This window comes from Scyliorhinus canicula, chromosome 6, assembly GCF_902713615.1.
Source record: "Scyliorhinus canicula chromosome 6, sScyCan1.1, whole genome shotgun sequence".
In the NCBI taxonomy this organism is placed as follows: domain Eukaryota; kingdom Metazoa; phylum Chordata; class Chondrichthyes; order Carcharhiniformes; family Scyliorhinidae; genus Scyliorhinus; species Scyliorhinus canicula.
The window spans coordinates 160,001,002-160,024,029 of NC_052151.1; the positions used below are offsets into that span (position 1 = coordinate 160,001,002).

The 23,028-nt window shown below is 49.3% G+C and overlaps 1 protein-coding gene across 7 annotated transcripts in view; it reads right to left on the bottom strand.

Moving 5' to 3' along the window:
* The window catches only part of sntg2 (syntrophin, gamma 2), a 1,464,242-nt gene that overhangs the window by 264,021 nt on the left and 1,177,193 nt on the right, over positions 1 to 23,028 (bottom strand). For all 7 annotated transcript variants that reach the window (XM_038800365.1, XM_038800367.1, XM_038800366.1 and 4 more), the window contains 3 exons: positions 14,086 to 14,129; positions 13,927 to 13,968; positions 10,385 to 10,472 (listed from right to left, as the gene is read on the bottom strand). In XM_038800365.1, the coding sequence (XP_038656293.1) occupies positions 10,385 to 10,472; positions 13,927 to 13,968; positions 14,086 to 14,129 (174 nt within the window). The remainder of the gene's footprint in view (positions 1 to 10,384; positions 10,473 to 13,926; positions 13,969 to 14,085; positions 14,130 to 23,028) is intronic.

Here is a 23,028-nt window from a genome sequence, read left to right on the forward strand (position 1 = left end):
TTCAATTTAATTAACTTCATTCTCTGTATTCATCAAATTTTATTCAAAATACTTATCTCAAGACTTAATAGCATGTTATTCTGATGTTTATGCCTGCTTTTCAACAGTTGGAGAAAATATATAACTTTCCTGAGGCCAATACTTGGTTCTTGTGACTTCCTTGCCAGAAAAATGCAACCCTTTGATCAGTATAATCAATAACAACAGACACCAAATGTGAAAGAAAATAAAGTGAATCCCTTCAGTGAGTCACTGCCAATTACCAATTTACCAGATAGCAAAACGACAAGCGAGCTCTAAAAACACCCGGGTTGCGCTGCAAATATGTGTTTTGCTGCTAATTGGGGGAGGCGGTGGTGTAGTGGTATTGCCACTGGACTAATCGAGAGACCCAGGGTAATGGTTTGGGGACCAGGGTTCAAATCCCACCATGGCAGATACAAATTCAATACAAATCTGGAATTCAAAGTCTAATGACAGCTATGAAACCATTGTGGAAAAGGCCCATCTGGTTCACTAATGTTCTTTGGGAATGGAAATCTACCATCTTTACCTGGTCTGACGTACATGTGACTCCAGACCCACAGGAATGTGGTTGATTCTTATATGCCCCTGAATTGGCATAGCAAACCATTCAGTTCAAGGGCAACAAGGGATCGGCAATAAATGCTAGCTCAGCCAGTGAGCCCACATCAGCAGAGCATACATTCAAAAAATATTCTCCAGAATGGAGTTTGCCTGGAAAAATGTTGAATACCATGCACTACAACGTCATCTAAAAACAGCTTTTAATATCCAGTCTGATTCTTCTAATTTCTAAAACCTAGTTCATTTCTACCTGGAACCACAGAGGCTCACACCACGAAAAGCCATTCGGCTCACCATGTCTTTGCTGCAGCAATACTGTTTTATTCTTCTGTTTCTCACTTGCGCTTCTCATTACCAATGCCATGTGAATCCTCTGTAACGTTTTCGCAATTGCACGTTGAGAGCTCAGGGTCCGTTTGGGAGCCAAAATAGCATCCAATATGCATCTATCCACTTCTTTTGCGAATCACACTGAACATTATCTGGGTGAGAGTCTCGGTATGTTGATAGGTAACCTATAGCGGAAGTACTGCACAGCAGGCAGATTAAAATGTCAACTCGCTGGTAACACTGAATTGACACCAGTGATAACATTTTGGAGGTCAACGTTCCAGCCAACAATCTGCCTTAACCTCGCACCACTAAATACAAATTAAGCAGCAAGAGGGAGCCATCATCAGCACTATTTCAAAGGATTATCAACATTTACAGTGTAAGGAAATCCAATGACATCTGTGTTCCTGGATGCTAAATTAGCCATCTGTGGAGATTGAAACTTTTAAAGGTACAGGATGCTGCAATGCTTGTTATATTGGTAACATGTGGTTCCCTCTGGGAGTGTTTTGATAGGTCACCAGAACAGTTTAAGGGACAGTGAACAACTTTTCTTGAGACAGTCACTTTGGGGGCAATCAGACAGAAGTGCCACAGGCATGGTTCAGGGAAACCATGGGCAGCACGGTGGCACAGTGGTTAGCACTGATGCCTCACACTCCAGGGACCCGGGCTCGACTCTGACCTTTGGTGACTGTGTGGAGTTTGCACTTTCTCCCCGTATCTACGTGGGTTTCCTCTGGGTGCCTCCAGTGTCCTCCCACAGTCCAAAGATGTGCAGTGTCCAAAAGGTTAGGAGAGATTACTGGTTACAAGATAGGGTGGGGACGTGTACCTAAATCGGGCAGTCTTTCAGAGGATTGGTCCAAACTTGATAGGTCGAATGCCTTCTTTCTACACTGTAGGGATTCTATGATTCTATGAATGCAATATGCTCACGGGGCCTAAGAGTTGAGAATGATTATCTTCCGCATGGTCCTTATGAAGTAGGGGCTTCCCCGCCAGGGGGAAGAGGATCTCTATTAACCTCTGTTTAAAAGGTCGACCAGTAAGACACCAAACAGAAGAGGAACCCAGTAGGGATATCAGTGGGGAGAACATACAAACTCCAAACTGTAATGTAAGACTGAAATTGAACCTGGGTCCTTGGCATTGTGAGGCAGCAATGCTAAACACTATGTTACTGTGCTGTCCCAAAGTCCTCCCCCACAATGTCAAACACCTCCTTGGCGACTGATGAGGCAGAGAAGGAGGAGCAGGCAGAGGACGTCAAATAATTTTCAGCCCTGGCAAATCATCATTGGCCGATGTGCCAGCGGGAGGCATCTGATCAGCGTCCGAGACCTCAGAGATCTGTGTCTTCATTTCAGAGTCAGAAGATATGACGTCGGGCATGTCAGCATCGAGAGAGACTAGAGGCATTACAGCAGACTGATTCGGTGATGGAGCCGGAGGACAGGACAGGTATTCTGCGAGGAACCAAATACGACCCAAATGCATCCGTTGTCCCCAGAATCGAACTTGGTATGAGACTGGACCTGTTTGGTAGCATCAATTCCCGAGAGTCAGTGAACGCCGCCTCATCAGGTGCGAAGTGTCCAAGAGGTCGGCATTGAATTTGGCAATGCCCGAACAAATCTTGGTTATGGCGCACCTTTGCGCTGATATCCAGAATAATCAAATGGAATCATGTACATCTCAGCAGGTGCCACCCCAATTATTGCGTGCGGCATGGTCCTGAATGGGAACAAAATTCTTGACAGCCTGTTGTGCATTGAAGTCTGTTTCTTTAGCCCCTGTTTAACTGTTTGCTTGGCCCCTACTGCCAAGTCATTCAATGCTGGCTGGTATGGGGAAGTGCAGACATGATCAAACCCATTGGTTTTCATAAAAGAGGCAAACTCCTCACTCATATAAACGGCCCCGTTATCAGTCACGAATACCTCAGGGATTCCATGGGTGGAAAAAGCACTGCCTTAATGCTCGACCGAGAGGTGATCGACGCCATTCTGTGAACCTCCAACCACTTAGAGTAGGCGTCCAACAGGACGAGGAACATTGACCCCAGGAATGGAAGAGAATTTGGCGTGCACGCCAGCTCAGGGAGGTCCTGGCCACTCCCAAGGGTGGAGGGATGCCTCCGTGGGGAGGTTCTTTTCCTCTTAACAGATGGACCACTGTTGGGCAACCGTCTCGATATCTGGGTCCAAACCCAGCCTCCAGACGTAGGTTCTCACCAGCATCTTCATTTTGGACACCCTGAGTGGCAATTACATGACCAATCCACCTAACCTGCACATCTTTGGACTATGGGAGGAAACCGGTGCACCCAGAGGAAACCCATGCAGACACGGGGAGAACGTGTAAACTCCACACAGCCAGGCACCCAAGGCAGAATTGAAACCTTGTCCCTGGCTCTGTGAGGCAGGCAGTGCTAACCACTGTGCCATCATGGAAAGATGAAGCAACTGAAGATGGTTGGGCCTCGGACGCTACTCTGAGGAACTCCTGCAATGATGTCTTGGAACTGAGATGACTGGCGTCCAACCACCACAACCACCTTTCTTTGTGCCAGGTATGATTCCACCCACCCCAACCACTATTATCTCCAGTGAAAAGCACTTTTATCTCCAACCTGAAAATCTTGGAGTCGATCACTTCCATGTTGTGCCTGCTGTAAAATGTTTTTAAGGAATATCAGCATGACACTACTGGAAGTGCTCAAAACTTATGGGCCGTGATTCTCCGCTCCGGCAACAGAGTACGGGCACCGGCGGGAAAATGGGCGCGTTTTACTTCACTACCGGCGCTCGTTCCGAGATGGCATTCACCGGCCTACAAGGGGACTAGCAGGGGCGTGGCGGGGAGCACGGCCTTAGAGCAGCGTCGGAGACCCAGCGCCATGTAAACGACGTGGCGCTGCAGCGCACAACAGGTGACGTGAGTGCACAAGCCGCCGACGGGGGATCATGGTGCCACGCCGAGCAGGTTCACACATCACGACCTGGAGACGCTGCTGGACGCCCTCGAGGATAGGAGGGATGTCTGTACCCTGGAGCCAGCCGGAGGGTGCCAGCCAATGTGGCCCGGCAACAGTGGAGGAAAGTGGGCACAGCCGTGAGTGCCACTGCGGTGACACCCAGGAGTGGCGAGCAGTGCCGCAAAAAGCTCCACTACCTACTGACAGCAGCCAGGGTGAGTACCCAGCAATGTGCCCATGGCACCAACCCCCTACCCCCCACATGTGTAACACCCACCCCTCCCCAGGGCGATGGTACAACCACAGCCGTGAGGCACATCGCTGCAGCCACCCATACAAGCTTCGTTGGCCGTGTGCCCTGTGCACCCATGCCAACATAGACCCAACTGTATGCAGTGGACCGCCTAACAATGCTGTTATTCCTCCCTAACCCCCCCCCCCCCCCCCCCCCCAGGAAAGGAGCGGCCATAACAAACGGGAGAGAGCCCGAACCGGAGGGGGTGAACCTGACCTGTGCCAGCTCACCGCGCACAAACAGAGGGCATTGGACATAGCCGGTGCACCCGAGGACCGGGAGATTGCCAATGCCGAGGTCAGGAGCGCGCCACCAAGTGAAATCTCCCCCCCCCCCCCCGGGCCTGGCCCCTTTCCACTCAGTCCTTTCCCCTCACCCCGTACCACGACCCACACCCCCCTCCACCTGCCTAACCATAATGGTGTATTGTGTGTTGCAGGGCCACGCGGTGACTGACATGGAGCACTCGGCGGAAACCGCCCGCATCCAGCGCCTGGACGGCCAGCCGACACAGATCAACCGAGCGTACCTGGCAGACTCCGCCCCCGGCCAGCGCCTGGGTGGCTCGCCCGCAGGGTCTCTAGCAGCGACGGTTAGGGCAGCTCCAACAACAGCCCCCCGGCCCAGTCCAGTGACGACACAACGACACAGGACACCAGCACACAGGGGGCAGACAGACATGAAAGGACACAACACGACACCAACACTGAGGGGACAGACAGTCAGGATACCGCACCCCAGGGGACCCCCAACCACAGGTCCGATGAAGACACCGAGGTTGCGTCACAGCTAGCTCGTCACCCCCGCCATCGCAGATACTCTCACCTTGGTTGGTCATGTTAGCGGTGAGGCTTCTGGGACACGAACTGGTGCGCATCACACAGCCGTACCGGTACAGCAGGTGGAGGTAGGAGCAGCCGAGGAGCCGGACGGTGGGAGGGCAGCCCAGCCCTGGGAAACACCTGTTGTCCGGACGGATCCTGGGTCCCTGGAGTTCCCCTGCCCACCCACAGACCTGTTGCAGTCAGGGACCCAGGGGCGTGAGAAGGTGACCGCCAGTTTTCAACACCTGCAGATGCAAGTGCAGGAGTGCACCACATCCAGGAGCAGGAAATGGTGCCGGTCATGAGTGCCACACAGGCCAACACCGCACGAGTGGCGTCTGCAGTGGAGGCAATGGTAGCGATGGTGTCGGGCATGGGTCTGAGCCTGCAAGCCTGGGGCAATCCGGGTACATGGCATCTGCGGCCTGGGACAGGGCTGCCATCGCACAGGAAGCAATGGGCCAGAGCCAGCTGAACATCTCAGAGGCGCTCAACAACCTGGCCCAGTCCCAGCAGGCCATGGCCCAGTCTCTGCAGGCCATGGCCCAGTCCCAGCAGGCCAAGGCCCAGTCCCAGCAGGCCATGGCCCAGTCTCTGCAGGCCATTGCTGACAGCATCAGCGCCATTGTCTGGGTGATGGACAGCATTGCACAGAGCCAGACACGGATGGCGCACTCCCTGAGATCCATGGCCGTGAACGTCCAGACCCTGGTCGATACCAGCGCGGACCTCTCCAGGACTGGCAGAGCCAGGTGATGGTGGTGCCCCAGGTGCTGGATCCGCCTGCACCCCCATCCCATGGGGGGCCCGGGGGAAGGGGGGGGAGAGGAGGTGATGGGGCCCATCCCAGGTCCCCCTGCAGGGGGGGGTCCCGGAACCCCGCGCGACGTCGCCCCCCCGCCCCCCCCCCCCCGCCCCCCGCCCCCCCAAGCACTGCTCCTAGTGCACCTGGTGGGCAGCGGGCTGAAAAGGGTGGCACCACGCTATCCCAATTGCCCGAGCTGTGGCCTGGTCCATCCAAGCCGGGCCGCCCCAGGAAGCGGCCGCTGGCGGGGACCCCAGTCACAGGACAGGAATCACAGGAGTCCACCTCCAGTTCTGCTGTACTGTCTGGGGGAACACCCAGACGTAGTCATAGGGCCCGTAAGGCAAGAAAGGTAGACACGGATGAGTGAGTTGATACGGGTGCAGGGGACAGATTAGTTAGATGGGCTAGGGGACATGCACAGGCCGTCTGTTATTAAACACATTTCACACCTATGCGAACTGCCTCTGTACTCTGTCCGATGCATGTGGGGGTAGGGCGGGGGCCGAGTGCCAGTGTGTGTGAGGGGTACTGTGATAGAGGTTGGGCTCCGGTGATGTGACCTGCGGCCCATCCCCCGCTCCTCCCCCCCCCTCCCCCCCCGCCACGGTCCCCCCCCCCCCCCCCCCCCCCCATTCCCCACCCTTACCCCAACGGTTCCCCACGGCAGCTCGCCCCCGGCCATACGACAGGGCCATGAGATGCAGTGTCAGGGCTGCGTTCAGGGTCCACCCAGGTGGAGGGTCGTGATGTGGCCATGAGTCAGACATTGTCAAACGATGTAAGGCTCGGAGCCTATCGCAGAGCAGGGTGTCATCATCCTCCCTGCCTTGTAGCAGATCCACGTACACCACCAACCGTGCCCCCATCCCGTTGTGCCGCAGGCGAATGTGCCAGAGAGGGATGGTGTGCATGTGGGTGTTGTGGTGGTGGGGGGGGGGGGGGGGGGGGGGAGGTGAGTGTGGTGTAGTGGTGATGGAGGTGGAGGAGGTGAGGGGGGTCGTCCATTGGGGAGGTGCCGAACCCGCTGCCTATGCCCATACCCATCACTACAGCAGCGCACTGTGGTCGCCAAAACAGGCAGTTCCCAGCGCCTCCCGTGCCTCTTGGCCCAGCCGGACAGCCTTGTGTTCCCACCCATCCCCCATGTCCCGTGCATTGGCTCCCTCCTCTGCGTGGGTTTCCTCCGGGTACTCCGGTTTCCTCCCACAGTCCAAAGATGTGCAGGTTGGGTGGATTGGCCATGAAAAATTGTCCAAAATTCTATGATTAACCTGGGACAAAAGTTCAGCGCAACATTGTGGGCTGAAGGGCCTGTTCTGTGCTTTATTTCTCTATCTATCTATCTATTCCTCTCATCTTGGGAGGAGTTCCCCTCATCCAGACCGTCCTCCTCCTCCTCCGGCACATCACCCCTCTGCTGGGCTATGTTGTGCAGGACGCAGCAGACCACGACGATGCGGCCGACTCTCTCAGACGGGTACTGGAGGGCCCCTCCAGAGCATCTGAAGCTCATCTTGATCTGCCCAAAACACCTCTCGACCACACCTCTGGTCGCTGCACGGGCATCGTTGTAACGTTGCTCCGCGTCGGTCTGTGGCCCCCGTATAGGCGTCATCAGCCACGACTGTAACGGGTAACCCCTGTTGCCCAGCAACCAGCCCCGCAGCAGGGGGGGATTGTCGCTCGAACATGGCAGGGATGAACGATTGGGCCAGTATAAAGGAGTCAGGCACACTGCCAGGGTACATGGCGCAGACGTACAGGATTGTAGGATTGTCATCCTGTGGTCGCAGACAACCTGCACGTTCATTGAGTACGTACCCTCCCTGTTCAGGCACATGGTCCTTTCCTTCGAGGTAGGCCGCATGGTGATGTGCACTCCATCGATCACCCCCTGAACCATGGGCATCTGGGCAACAACGGTGAATCCCGCTGCGCATGCATCCTGGTGGGCGCGGTCTGCAAGGAACTATGTACCGGTCCGCGATGTCGTACAGGGCGTCGATGACTGCCCGGATGCACCTGTGCACCGATGGCTGGGAGATGCCAGACAGGTCCCCACTCGGCGACTGGAACGGCCCCGTCGCAAAGACGTTGAGGGCGACCTTCACCTTGACAGCCACCGGGACGGCATGTCCACCCCCGGTCCCACGTGGTCCCATGTGGGCGACGGTCTCGCGGCTCATCCGCAGTGCACGCCCTGTCCGGGAGGTTCTTGAAGGACAGGCGGGGCCAGTACACACGGTGTCGCATCGGATGCCTCCGTGGCCATGGCACACCCTCCTCCTCCCCCTCGGCATCCCCCTGCTCCCGCACAGCGTGGTGCCCCTCCTGCGCCTCTCGGGCATGCAGCACTGTGGCCTGGGCAGCTTGCATGTGCCCCACTGCAGCCCGCTGATCTACAGCAAGCTCCACCACCTCCCTCTCACGCCCGTGCTCCAGCTCCCACTGGGCCTTATGCAGGACAGCAGCGCCCGTCACGGCGGCCAACAATGCTGGAAGATGGCTGAACATTGTACGATCTGCAGGGGGTGGGAGTAGACAGGGTTTCATCATTGGTACACCCACGACCAGGTGCCATGGGCATCATGGCAGGCCCTGTTGCCAGCACACGAACCATCCACGCATCCTCGGTGCCCTGGCACCTGTCGGCCATCCCCCCCTGCCAGGCCCACTGTCCACTGGCACTGCCCTCACAGGGAGAATGTCGTGTGTGCCGCCCTAGAGCCACCCGCCGATGGTTGCTGCCGGTCTGGTGGCCGGGGGGGGGGGGGGGGGGGTTGGTCTGGCACACGTCAGGACGGGGCTGCGACAGCGGGCAGGCTCGGTGGACAACCGCTTGTCGGCCATCATGCCGGGGCGTGGTCCCCCACTATCTCCACCATCATCCCCACCTCTCGGCAGCGGATGTGTGGGGCCACCCCCACCCCCACCTCCACCGTGGGCTCCCCCACACTGTCCGCAGATACGGCCGCCCCGCTCCCCGTCCCAGAGTCCTCACCCTCAATGCCATTGCACACCACCCACCCCCTCCCGCAGGTGGGTGGCCTCCCCACGCCGTCACCCACCTCCTCCTGCTGGCTGACGCTGTTTTATAGCATGTTGGAACGACGGCGGCGTGACATCCGGTCATGCCGGCGGGACTTCGGCCCATCCGGCCCGGAGAATCGCTGGCCCACCGGAGAATCGCCGCTACGGCCGTTTGCGGCGATTCTCCGTGCAGCCCGGCGCCATTCGCGCGTGGCCGTTTTCATAGGGGTGGGAGAATTGCGTTGGGGCAGCGTGGCGCGATTCGCGTGGCGCCGTGGCGATTCTCCCACCTGGCGGGGGGTCGGAGAATCTGATCCCCTGCTGAACCATGCAGCCAATAAATGAAGTGGCACATAAAAAAACCATTATAGTATGCAGCCTGCTCTGCTTGGATTACACTGAATGTGCATAGGTTAATTGCGCATCACATCCCTCACCCATTTTTGAGGGCTTTCCAACTTATCCCCGATGGTTATTGCCTGCAATTAGCAATTATACTTTGCCGTATATACCTAGGAAGTGTCAGGAAACAATTTCCAACACTAACCCGCCCCCCCTCGCCAAACACCATACCAGATAGTCAGAGGTTGATGGAAACTGTTAGTCACAGGACTCGCCATCTCTACCAACCACACACCCACTGTGCTTCTCCTAGGTAACGTTTTCCAATAGGGTTCGGAAACCCAAGTGCAGCTGCAGACCTGGCAGCCAGTATTGCAAAGGCTCCTTCAAAGAAAAAAAGGATCCTCACCTTGTAGGCCTTTTCCCCTTGCTGTCACCTACCTCAGACGCTCTGATCTGATAGGGGCTCAGGTAATTGGCCCACTGACAACTTTGTCAGATGACCCTACTTCTTGGGTATGCTTGCAGGGTAATTGCAGGGCCAGCATTAATAGGCCCCTTCAGCCTCATGCTCAAGGAAGTGTTCGGTCTGCAATAATTGCAGGCACAGGCTCCTTCAATCCTCATGGGGAAGTTTAGAAATACCAGGGCAATATACTCGCGCATGGAAAATTAACTTGTGAGGGGGAGATGTTAACCAATTAAAAGTAACAATTGAAAAAACATTGTATAAATGCAAGTTATTGTTACTTGGACAATATTTAAGGAAGGTTAATTAACCCAGTGAGTGAGCACTTTGTTAAAATAGTGGACAGAAGAATTTCAGATGAACGTGTTAATGACCAATATTACACTACATGATTTACATTCACTTTATGGTCGGTAACCTCCAAAGTGGCATTAGAACATATCATATCTCAGAAGGTAATTGAAATATATTTACAGAGATGTTTGAAAAGAAATAAATAAGACAGTGCATTTCAGATATATAGGTACTAATGTGGCAGCTAACTTAGACAACCATTATTTATAATGATATTCCATGTAGTGTTGCCTCAAGGCCTTCTGTGTCACATTCAATGAGGCAATCTCACAGGAGATTGTCTCTGCCAATGCTGTTCTTATTTAACGGCATCAAAGTAGAAAAGAACAACAAACCAATCTATATTATTTGGCTCTCTTACCTAGTGGGAGTTTAAGGAAGCAAGGGGCTTCCCTGAGGTACTGAACGGTGATAGTAACTTCATCCCCAGCATTTCGCAGGAGGTGGACCTGTCAGTGTGATTTATAACAACAGATTTACTGCAAAGAAACCACCAGATACAGCAAATACAACAAAAACATGGCCATCTTTCATTGTATTTATCCTGACCATGTGGCAATCCTCTCCGACCTTAACATGCAGACATTAAACAAAATAAAGATCACTGAGCTTAACAATTGTATTCAGATCAGTGAAAAAGCCGTGAACAGCAAGACGAGACGAGACGAGATTAATCCTCATTCCGTCTATTTTACAGACAGATATTCCATATCCAAAGAACGGCATAATAGACACAACCAGATATTTTTGATGTGCCTCAGGTCATCTGAAAGTTGTGTTGTTCCTTTTAAACATGTAAAACAGAGGCTAATGCCGATTTTAAACTCCCCCCCCTCCCCCACTCCACCCCCCCCATTTCCCAGTGATCATGAGTGGTGCACATGAATCTCTTAGAATTATGTTTACTTAAAATTAATTTAGATGCACTGTAGGAAAAAATATTTTTAGGTGTTCATAGAATCCGTACAGTGCAGAAGGATGCCATTCAGCCCATTGAGTCTGCACTGACCCTTTATTGAGCAATCGTCTTATTATATAACCTCACTGAAACCTGCTCTGTACTTTGTTTCTTGAATTTTTATGGCATCGGTATGAGGCACATTCAAAATTGAAGAGCTTCTGTGATTTCATTTTTTAAACATGATGTCTGGAGCCATGGCTTCAAATTTAAATTTTCATGTTTGAGGAAGGAATTTACAGTGCAAATTTCATGCATTCCTCCTGCACCAGTTATTTATGCTGACTTCTGCTTGTTATATGGTCATGTTGACATTCTGGTGCAGGCTAATGAAATTGGCTAGAAATTTTACTCATAAAGTTACGTTGGCATACAGTGATAAAGGGTGTAGATTCTGTCATAAATGGCGATTACAGCTCTGCAGGTAATTCCTGGCTGACATGTTAAGTTGATGCCCTGTCTGACAGTTCAGGTGCACCTTAAAAGATCCCATGACTGCATCACTGGGTTTCTTGCTTCACAGTTATCCCTCAACCAGCATCACCAAAAATCGGTTAATTGGTCATTTTGTTCTCATTGCTATTTGTGAGCCCTTAATGTTTCAGATAACTAAAAATATTGCTAACTGAGACAACAGGGTCGGGATTCTCCCAGCCCTGGGCTGGGCCGGATGGGCCGCGCGGCCGTAAGAAAAGAGCCGAGTCTTGCTGGCGCCGTTCTAACCTGCTCTGGACCAGCGAGACCTCGGCGTGGAAGGGTCGGGTGGCGGCCTGTGGGAGGGGGGGGGGGGGGGGGGGGGGGGTCCGATGTGGCCTGGCCCGCGATCGGGGCCCACCAATCCGTGGGCCGGCCTCTCTGGCTGCGGGCCTCCTTTCCTACGTGCCGGCCCCTGTAATCCTGCGCCATGTTGCGTCGGGGCTGGCGCGTTGAAGGAGGCCACTGTGCATGCGCGCGCCGGCGCCACTGCACATGCGCGGATCCCGCGGTGCACAGTTCGCGCCGTGATCAGCAGCTGGAGCGGCGCGAACCGCTCCAACGCCGTGCTGGCCCCCTGTAGGGGCCAGAATTAGTCCTGGGAGCAGCCCGTTGACGTCGTCGTAAAACGCGATGGGTGAATCCCGCCCCAGATATTTAATATATAATGCACAAATGGCCTGGTTAGCCTATATCATAAGAGTGACAGCACTTAGCATTGAAATGATTTGAAACATTCTGCACATATGAACGGTTGTGTATAAATCCAGGGTTGAGGGAGGAAGATTGAGAAGTGATCCAGCACATTGACAGGATTATCTGATCCAGGTTTTTTTTTAATTGAAAAAGGTTTCAATTTTTTCTGGCAGGGAAATCCTAAGCAGGGGAACATGATCTTACAATTAGTGCTAGACCTTTGAGGGGGTAAATTTAAAAGCACTTTTCCTATACTAAGGGTAGTGCAAATCTGGAATTCTGTACCCCTGACTTTTTCGGATATTGGATCAATTGCAATTTTCAAAACTGAGATTGCTAATTTTTTTTATTGGCCATCGGGATATCAAATTGGATAAATAGAGTTGAGATACAGATCAGCCATGAACTTATTGAGCAGCAGGACATCTCCTGTTCCTAATTTCTTACACTGTCCCAAACCCCAATTGCATGCTTTACTATGAAGTGACTGCATCAGTTTTTTTAGCTATCAAACCTTTAACTTTATTCTTAAAATTTGATCATTTAACTTTCCTCCTGCCCCCATGTTTATCCATAGAATCCCTACAGTGCAGACGGAGGCCATTCCTCCCATCGAGTCAGCACCGAATCATCGAAAGAGCAACCTACCTTGGCCCACTGCCCCGCTCTATTCCCATTACCCCAATTTTTAGCATGGCCAATCCACCTAACCTGCGCATCTTTGCACTGTGGCAGGAAACTGGAGTACCTGGAGGAAACCCACGCAGACATGGAGAGAACGTGTAGACTCCGCACAGACAGTGACCCAAGGCTGGAATAGAACCCGATCTCTGTTGTTGTGAGGCAACAGTGATATCCTGTGCCTGCTGTTATTTACAATGCTTGTAAGTGCCATCTAACACTCTAACCATAGTTAATATGCCAAGATTTGTCCTAATTTGTTGCCAGTCTTGCATTCAATTATGGAGTATCAGAGTCATAGAATTTACAGTGCAGAAGGAGGCCCTTCAGCCCATCGAGTCTGCACCGGCCCTTGGAAAGAGCACCCTATTTAAGCCCATACCTTCATCCTATCCCTGGTACCCAGTAACCCCACCTATCCTTTTTTGAACACTAAGGGCAATTTAGTAGGGCCAATCCACCTAACCTGCACATATTTGGACTGTGGGAGGAAACCAGAGCACCCGGAGGAAACCCACACAGACACGGGGAGAACGTGCAGACTCCACACGGACAGTGACCCAAGCTGAGAATCCAAACTGGGACCCCGGGGCTGTGAAGCAACAGTACTAACCTCTGTGCTACCGTGCCACCCCACTGTGTTCCCGTGCTGCACACTGTGCTCCCATGCCACCCACTGTGCTACTGTGCCGCCAATAATATGCATATCATAATAGGGCAACAGTAATGCGGGTTCTGCCAATGTAATGCTTTCTCGGCTTGCCATGATGTCAGTTCAATTATAAATCATACCCACTAACTGTTTAAGCAATGAGACAAAACAGATAACTTGCTTTGAAAACATGCAGTGAACTATATTTGGTTGTTGCAATATAAGTATACAAGTTGACGATTTCGTTGCTGTCTCTGAGTTCTCCCTCTGTGTACCCGAACAGGCGCCAGAATGTGGCGACTAGGGACTTTTCACAGAAACGTCATTGCAGTGTTAATGTCATCCGACTTGAGACAATAAAAATTATTTATTTATTATTTCCTATTGAATTCAATTAGAGAATGTAAGCTATAGCAAATGAATCAAACTAGTTAATACTCACCACTTCTTCATGAGTAGCATTTTCAACATTAATGCCATTAACCTGCAAAAACAACCAACATGAATATGTATTTTTAACATACAATTTTAGGCTAGTGAAATCTACACAGCAGCTCTTCAGCAGAACAAAATATTAAAGCAATATAAATGTTTTACTAACTTGTAGCACTGCATCTCCAACGAATAACATCCCAGTCTGGTCAGCTATATGCCAAAGGAGAAAATAAAAGTGTGTGAGAAAGTGTGCTGGAGAAAATATGCACAGGCAAGAGGCTTCTTAATGAAGGACAGTTATAGTGCCCATTGCTAATTCTCGACTGAGCAGGACATTGCCAATTGATTCCTGTATCCAGAGCTCTAGCCAGAACTTCTACCTAAGTGCATTATGGGTGATAGTGAGTTGGGAGTCCCTTATCCCACTCTCTTGATTGACGGCTAACTTTGATGGAAATAAAAATTGAGAGAGATGTGAAACAGGCACCCTCATCCTTTTTACGCCACTTCACAAAATCAAGGACCATCTGACTCAAAAGGTGGACATAAGACTTCTTTGGAGACTGCTTATTCCTTGTGAATGAAAAATGCCCCTGCTGTCTAATAAATAAAGTTAATGTCAAAGAAAAGCGAAGCTTCATGTTTCCACACAGACCACCAGAATTGGGAACAGATATCGATTAGCTTTTTATACAAAGTATTATACAGCTTACATCATTTTGTTTGTCCTGCAGGAGTTAGCAAATTGAATAAATGCTACAAGAAAAGTACAAAATTATTTGACTTTCAACAGGGAGAAAAAAACATAAATCATTCCTCAGGTCCTGATGTTATTTATTTTCATGCTTGCAAGCAGAAGAAAATCGAAGTGGTGAATAAATCAATAGACTTTAGAATCCAATTCTTAATGACTTCTGCAACCCTACTATTTTTCCTGTAACTGTTTCACATTGTTCATTATTGTTAGTACAGTTTAGATAATACTCCACTATATCGAACCAATTTGGGATTCATATAATTCACCACTGGCATCCTCCAAATGTGCAGGTTTGGAGCCATAATGGACAAACAGGCATTGAGTGTAAAGAATCATTGAAACGTGTGGAATTAAACAACACTAACAGCATTAAAATCTGTGTTGTAAAATACATAATCAACAAAAGTATCTTTTTTAATTGTCCCATATGTTGCAAATTTCTTCATGAGAATTGAGACAGATCTTCTAAGCATTAACTTATCTGCTTCCTGCAAATATTCTAAGACCAATAATAACAATCTTTATTGTCACAAGTAGGCTGACATTAACACTGCAATGAAGTTACTGTGAAAATCCCCTCATCGCCACATTCCGGCGCCTGTTCGGGTGCACGGAGGGAGAATTAAGAATGTCCAAATTACCTAACAGCACAACTTTCGGGACTTGTGAGAGGAAACTGGAGGACCCGGAGGAAACCCACGCAGACACGGGGTTCTATGCAGAATCCGCACAGACAGTGACCTAAGCCGGGAATCGGACCTGGGAGCCTGGTGCTGTGAAGCAACGGTGCAAACCACTGTACTACCGTGCCACTCTACATACCTGTGTGAGAGAGAACAGGAAGAAGACTAACTCTGCCTAATACATCTGATTCAGACTAAATTCTTTAAAAAGGCACTGCATTTTGTAATGTCAGATATCTGAAACCACTTAACCCAGTGTAATACTTGTTGAGGGGAAGCTGAGGGCATTGTATAGACAGACATGGCAGCCATACCCGGCACAACCCACAAAACAAACTGCTGAATCAGTTAATCTGTTCTTCGTGACATTGGTTGAGTAGAATGACAATACATTTCCACTGTAAAATAATTAGTTAGTGTTTAAGATGGAATTTTATTGTTTATGGAAGAAGAAACATAGGGCGGAATTCTCCGCTCCCGGGAAAAATCGGGAGGGCCGTCGTGAACTCGGCCGAGTTTCATGACGGCCTCGGAGGCCGCTCCTCGCCCCCTATTCTCCCCTCCCGGCGGGGCTAGAAGCGGCGCTCCGTAACTCTCGGCCGCGGGGGCGTCGCGCCAAGAATGACGCGGCCGGCGCGCCTAATGACGTCAGCCGCGCATTCGCAGGTTGGCCGGCTCCAATCCGCGCATGCGCGGCTGATGTCATGATGCTGACAGCACGAACCCGCGCATGCGCGGTGGCCGTCTTTCCCCTCAGCTGCCCCGCAAGACGTGGTGGCTTGATCTTGCGGGGCGGCGGAGGGGAAATAGTGCGTCCGATTTGGACGCCGGCCCGATGATGGGTGGGTACCGATCGCGGGCCTGTCCCCTCCCGAGCACAGTCGTGGTGCTCTTTCCGTGCTAGGCCACCTACAAGCCCAAAACAGGCTTCTCACTCCCGTTTCATGATGGCAGCGACGAGGTGTGTTTGCCGCCATCGTGAAATGGCCGCGAACGGCAGGCCGCTCGGGCCATCCGGGTCGGAGAATCGGCGTTCGCTGTGAAAAACAGCGGGGGGGGGGGGGGGGGGGGGGGGGGGGGGGGGGGGGGAATCGCAGGGGCAACAGGGGGGCGTGAAATTTTTCAGGGGGCCCTCCCGTGATTCTCCCAGCTGGCGTGGGGAGCAGAGAATCGCGCCCATAGTCTTGGACCTCACCCTCAGTGCGAGAGGAAGTGGATAGGTTCTAAAAACTGACTGAAATCGCCTTACATCCGATTGCTGTAATTTTAATAAAGCTCGATGGAAAAGCTAGGCTACTGCTGAAACTCTCAGTAATAAATGGTGTATTGGTGTCTCAGAACAGGATGGTAATTCTGGAGTTTTTTTGGTAAAGTAGCTTGCGAGAAATTATTCTCACTGTTGGGGTGTATCGGTTAGCAGAGGACATAGATTTCAGATAGTTAGCAAAAAAGCAGAGGTGAAACAAGGAGAACGTTTTTCTTGGGTGAGTAGTTATGATTTGGATTGTATCGCCTGACAGCGTGGTGGAAATGGTTTCCACAGTAACCTTCAAAGAGAATTTGATGCATGTTTACAAAGGAAACATTTCCAGGGCTATGGGGAAAGAATAGAGGAGTGAGTTGAACTAGCTGGTTCCTTCAAAGATCCAGCACAGGCACGGTGTAAAATTCTATGTAAGTCTTGTGGTGTCAGAAATAAATTAAAACTCCAATAATCCAGAGAAATCAGAATTTCTAATCCACAGATAGGTTGAACCAGAAAGAAAGGTTTTCACAGTTCAGGAGCACAGCAATGTCACAACAGAAAGAGGATGAGAACATACATTAATGTGGTGTAGGGTAAAACATTCTGCAAATTTACTACAAAAAATCATATTTGATTTAAAATATTGATCAGTAATATTGATCCATAATGTACCTTGGCAATGTGTTTAGGAGATTGAGCTCAAATGTAAACTTGTAACGATGGTAACTGAGATCTTTGCAGCATAAATATGCCACACTCAGGTTTTATCCTCAACAGACCATGCAGTGAAGGAGGACCAACTACCTGGCAATAATGAGCAAGTCATTGAATCAATTGAAAGGTGTTTGGAGAAGTATGTTTAAAAACAATTGAGTAAATTATAGTTCATATATGATCCATGAATACAATAAAGAATGAGGACGGTACTTATGTTGAATTATTTCAGTCCAGCAAGCCAGAGCAAAAGTATAACTTGTTTGAGAAGTAACAACTGTGGACTGAACACTTACAAATGGCTATCTTGTATGCGAAAGATGGGTGGCCGAAATAAAGGACTCCCGGTGAATGTGGCAAGTGATAAATGTTCCAAGCTGAACACTCGGTTCGTTGAGGTACGGGAATGGAATGCAGTTGCTGCTCCATTGAGGGGAAAGAATCCTCGAGGGTCATTAATATATTCTTGAATTCAGTGACATCAGTTAGTCTGCAAGCCATCTGAGTTTCTTCCTTTCTTGGGTGCTGACTCACTATGCACTAAATCTACCTTTAGGGCAGCAGACTAACTGCATACTGGTGAGATGAGTCCTGAAGCAAATAGTTAAATTATTTTAATTACAACTATGATCCGTTTCATTTATTTCTGTCAACATAACTTGTTTTCACGTAATATAAAATAGTGAAAACACATTTCCCATTTTAGTTAGTTATTTTGGTATCAAACAAAATGTGGTGAATTTTCAGGTCTTTTGGTTGGCAGAAACAAAACAGTAGTGCCCTGAAAATGGTGTGTAGCTGCTGTTGCTGCAATGGCAGCCATGTTTTCTTGGAGCTATCTCTGGTCAGCCAGAACAGCCTCCTTTCTAAGGGGGAAGTCGTGTGACAAGATTATTAAAAATGTGAACTAAAGTCCTGTAACAATACATGTATAAAAATAAAAGCGGACCCCTGGTTGGCATTTCTGGAGAAGCAGAATGAACGCTATGCATGTTCTGCCCAGTATCAACTGACAGCCTTTGCAGACTATACCCAGCAGCTGGATGGAGGCAAAGGCTGAACTGTGGAAGAGGCAAGTTCCTTTTTAGCACCAGTTGTGGCCCAGGAAGCAGCAAAAGTGCTTCAATACTTACCCCTACGATTCGACCCTCCGCCTTGTTATTGCTGAAACCACCAGTGAGCAGACCACTCCTCACGATCAACTATAACCAATCCCATACAATTGGAACTCTTGATCTGTGATCCCCACCCCCAACCTCCACTGATGAGTATTAATGATGAAGAGAGATGTTTCATTTTTCATTTTCTGTCATTATTCGCATGGTAACACTGAACCCTGGAAACACCACCATTCAACAGGCATGCAGCATTGCTGGGAGTGATGTAATGTGACAACGAACTTACAGTCCCAAGGCAGAATTAGTTTGATTTAGGTCCAGTAGATTGGCAGCTTTACACTGACAGATTTTGTTACTCAAGTAGAATCGTGATTTTTAAAATGTTGCACTGGATTCTCCGTTTGGGAGACTTAGTCCCACGCCGGCGTGAAAATGATGGTGCTTTCCGCTAGGAAAACTGGCCCAAAATGGGCACCGATTCCCTGCTTTGGGGGGGGGGAGGGGGGGGGGGGGTGGGTGGGGGGTGGGTGGAGGTGGCTAGCAGCCAGGCAGCGTAGGGCGCCCAGCTCTAGCTGCCGATATGGCCTGCAGTATTGCCGGGTCCGTGGCCGCGCATGGGAACAGCGGCGGCGGCTTCATGGCAGATACCGTTCGCGGACCCGGCCCGCAAAAATAGTGCCCCCCCTTTGGTCGACTTGCGTGCCCCACCATAGTAACTCCAGCCCTGAATAATGCCCCCCCCCCGCGCATTGGCCCTCCCCCAAGTGTGGTGGGCGCTGGACTGAGTCTGCAGCTGCCACGCTGAGTTCCCGACGGGTAAGACCAAATGCTACCAATGCCATCTCGTGAAATCGGCCAGTCGGGGATGGAGGGTTGCGGGTCAGGCCTCAGTCAATGTAAGGAAGGCGTGGATGCGGCACGCAGAGTACTCCTAGGGTACGCTGCTTTTCAGGGGGTGGAGCATGCGAATGCAGCGCCGCTTCCGTTTACATCGTCATCGGGGATTCTCCGCCCCGTCACCAAATGCGATTTTGACATCGGGGATCTGAGAATCCAGCCCACTATCTTTGAAGCAGCTTTACTATTTAAGTTAGGGCAGGTACTCATCTCCAAAGCAGGGGTGTATTTCACTACCCACCTCTCCGTATATAAAGACAAATTCCTAACAACAAACCTGAATACTGCTGTCAGCCCATCTAAATCTTTATTTGAGTAAGACCCAAGAAACAGCTGGGTGGAAAGCCCAATCCCATCACACCTCCAGTGGAAAATCTCATCAACATATTGAGAAATAAATGTTGACCAAGAAACTAGGTGAGTTTGTTCCTCTTCTTCAAACTATGGGAAGCTTTAATATCAGTCTCAGCAGCACTTCAAGATAATGATGATATATTATACTCACTATATTATCGAATTATATTTGGCGGCATGGTGGTTGGCATTGCTGCCTCACAGAGCCAGGGACCTTGGTTCAATTCTGGTCTCGGGTGACTGTGTGGAGTTTGCATGTTCTTCCTGTGTCTGCGTGGATTTCCTCCGGCTGCTCCGGTTTCCTCCCATGGTCAAAGATGCGCAGTTAGGTGAATTGGCCATGCTAAATTGCCCCTTAGTATCCAAAGATTAGGTGAGAAAGTGTTTGTGGGGGACTGGGCCTAGGTAGGGCACTCTTTCAGAAGATTGCTGCAGACACAATTGGCTGAATGACATCCTTCTGAACTGTAGGGATTCTATGATCTATGTTCTATGATTATATTGATGACAGATGAAGGTTCAGAGTGTATTGTAGCCAAGTTGTTGATAGAGTAATGGAGAAAATCAAGTTGTGAGGATAATACAAAGAGTCTGAAGAGGTATGGATACTTAATAAAAGTTACAGTCCATTGAGCCAGGGTTCCATTCTGGTATGTTACTGACCAGTAGTAACATCAGTTAGATCATAACAGTATGAGCTGGCATCAAGTTAGTATAGGGGTTGTGAGTGGTGATTGGGAGTATGTATTGCCATCGAGATGGCATGGAGGGTATAAAGCGCTGGGGTGGTTGAATAAATGGAAAGGAGGTGTGATGGCTGAGGGCTAGAGGGATTAACAATGGGGACAAAGTTGGGAAATTTACCTTAAGTAGCCAAATATGTGCTGATTATGCTCTGTCCCTGGGGTTGGTGGGCCTGATTGTATCCTGGTCCACCCTCTTGCAGTCAAAATTGCAAATGTTATTATTTTTAGGGTAAATTTCTCAGCTTGAACTACCCATCTTGGTCAGTAACGTACCAGAATGGAACCCTGGCTCAATGGACTATAACTTTTATTAAGTATCCATACCTTTTCAGACTCTTTGTATTATCCTCACAACTTGATTTCCTCCATTACTCTATCAACAGTAAACTTGGCTACAATACACTCTGAACCTTCATCTTAGACAAAATCGGGCCCTATCAATTCAGGTTTGTAGAGCAGATGGGAGATGAAAGTTTATGACATTCCATTACTAAATTCATTTACACTAACCTTTCTTGGTGATTTACATATGACACTTGTCTCACCTCAAAAAGAGCGGAGTAAGTCACTTGGTTCTAGTAAACCAATAACAGGAATGTCCACAAGCTTTTCTGGGAAACTAGAGATAGGCCAATAGATCCTGGCCTTCCTGAGAACAAATTTTAATAAATGACTGCACACGAGAAAGAGCCTTAGTCAGTGGACACATTTCTGATAATCATGTGTTTCAAGCAGCAAAAACATTTCGAACAAGTACATGAGTTCGTAACCGAATTTTAAGTGAGGCGAGTCCCATCAGTATGGTCAAAAATGGAATGGAAATAGCATTAGTAAGATTAAAAAGCTGCTTTGACCAAGATAGAAAACAGCAAACAGTAATCAAGCGTAGGAATATTTAATTAAAAAATACAATTTCAAGCTCTTTTCCTTATTTCAATTTAAAACACATTGATGGAATTTTCTCAGGAATCTGGTGGTAACCGTTGACAATTTGTACCCAATGATGGACAGTTAAGGTTTGATCCAAATTAGGCTTCCACCGTCATTGGCTTTCACTATTCGACAGTCTGAGCATCCTGGAAATTGGACAGCTCGGGCTTTCAGCAGACCTGCATTATGTCCTTGGAGGCAAGGAAGAGACAAGTAGACTGACAGCAATCTGCAATACTGCTGTGCAGACAGAAAGACCTCTCCTGTAGATTCACGTGAATCTAATTGAAAAATGTATCTGCCATACCATCATTCCAGATGACGTAGCAGCACACATCAGGAGGAAACTAAGGAGCAATATTAAAAACATTCAAATGTATGACTCATTGTTTTCTTTTCTAATGGTATTCATACAACGTGCATTTTACTTTTATTGACAGGCAGTCTCATCCTTGCTAAGAACTTTGGTTCTGTAGTTAAAGTAAGCACCCACTTGTTCGATGGTACCCAGATAGGATTTTTGAACGACTGGATTATAATGAAACCTCTTGTATCTCTGAAGCTGTCAGATTATCAATTGAAACTGTCAAGCTTTATGAAATAATTGGAAGATCTTCGTTTGCACAGATATATGCCTCCCGATGGAATTAACAAGGTAGCTTTTGCTAAGTGAAAAATTCTCACCTGAAGCCAACAATTGTCTGCAGAGCCGTGAGGCAGTAACTTTCCTTTAAAGTGCTGCACATTTTAAAATTGGAATAGCTCTGACAGAGAAACATGCACTGTATTAAATACAAAACGCTACACACCATCAACCAAACACAAAATCTCACCATCCATCTGCTGCAGATACCATGGGCCAAGTGGCCTCTTCTTGTGGCATACACTTTCCATGATTCCAAGTTTTAAGAGCTGTAGGCTATGTAAAAATACTCACTGCAAATATAATGTTTAGCTGCCAGTTGATCCTGTACATTGTGTAACCAATGAACAAATCATAGAATCCCTACACACCAGAAGAAGGCCATTCGGCCCATCAAGTCTGTATCAGCCCTTGGAAAGAGGCTTACTTAAGCCCACGATTCCACCCTATCCCCATAATCCAGTAACCCTACTTTTAGGACACTAAGGGGCAATTTAGCATAGCCAATCTACCTAATGTGCATATCTTTGTACTGTGGGAGGAAACCGGAGCACCCGGTGGAAACTCGCGGGGAGAAAGTGCAAAGTCCACACGGACAGTCATCTGAGGCCGGAATTGAACCTGGGTCCCTGGATGCACAAGTGGTGCCACTATCCATTACCATGATTGTAGTGTAGGAACAAGCATCTGCCTCGCAGGTGGCTGCCTCTGAGCTCAGCAGGCTGCTAATCAGTGCTGTGCTCAAAGGGCATGGCGCAGCAAGCCTGCTCTTTTTAAAGGCAATCTGCCACTTTCAAAAGAAGCTGCACTGAATAATATTGCTGCAATTTAAAAGAGAGAAAATGGAACTCCAGGGTAGAGCGAAGAGTCCAGGATGACAGATATGGTGACGGAGATGTGCTGGTAGAGGTGACAGGATGAGAAGTGCCATGCCTCTGGAGAGGCCAATATGCACTCAAGGACCATTCTTAGAAGAGATGGTTAAAGAGATCTATTCCTCTTACCTGGACCAAGAATCCGG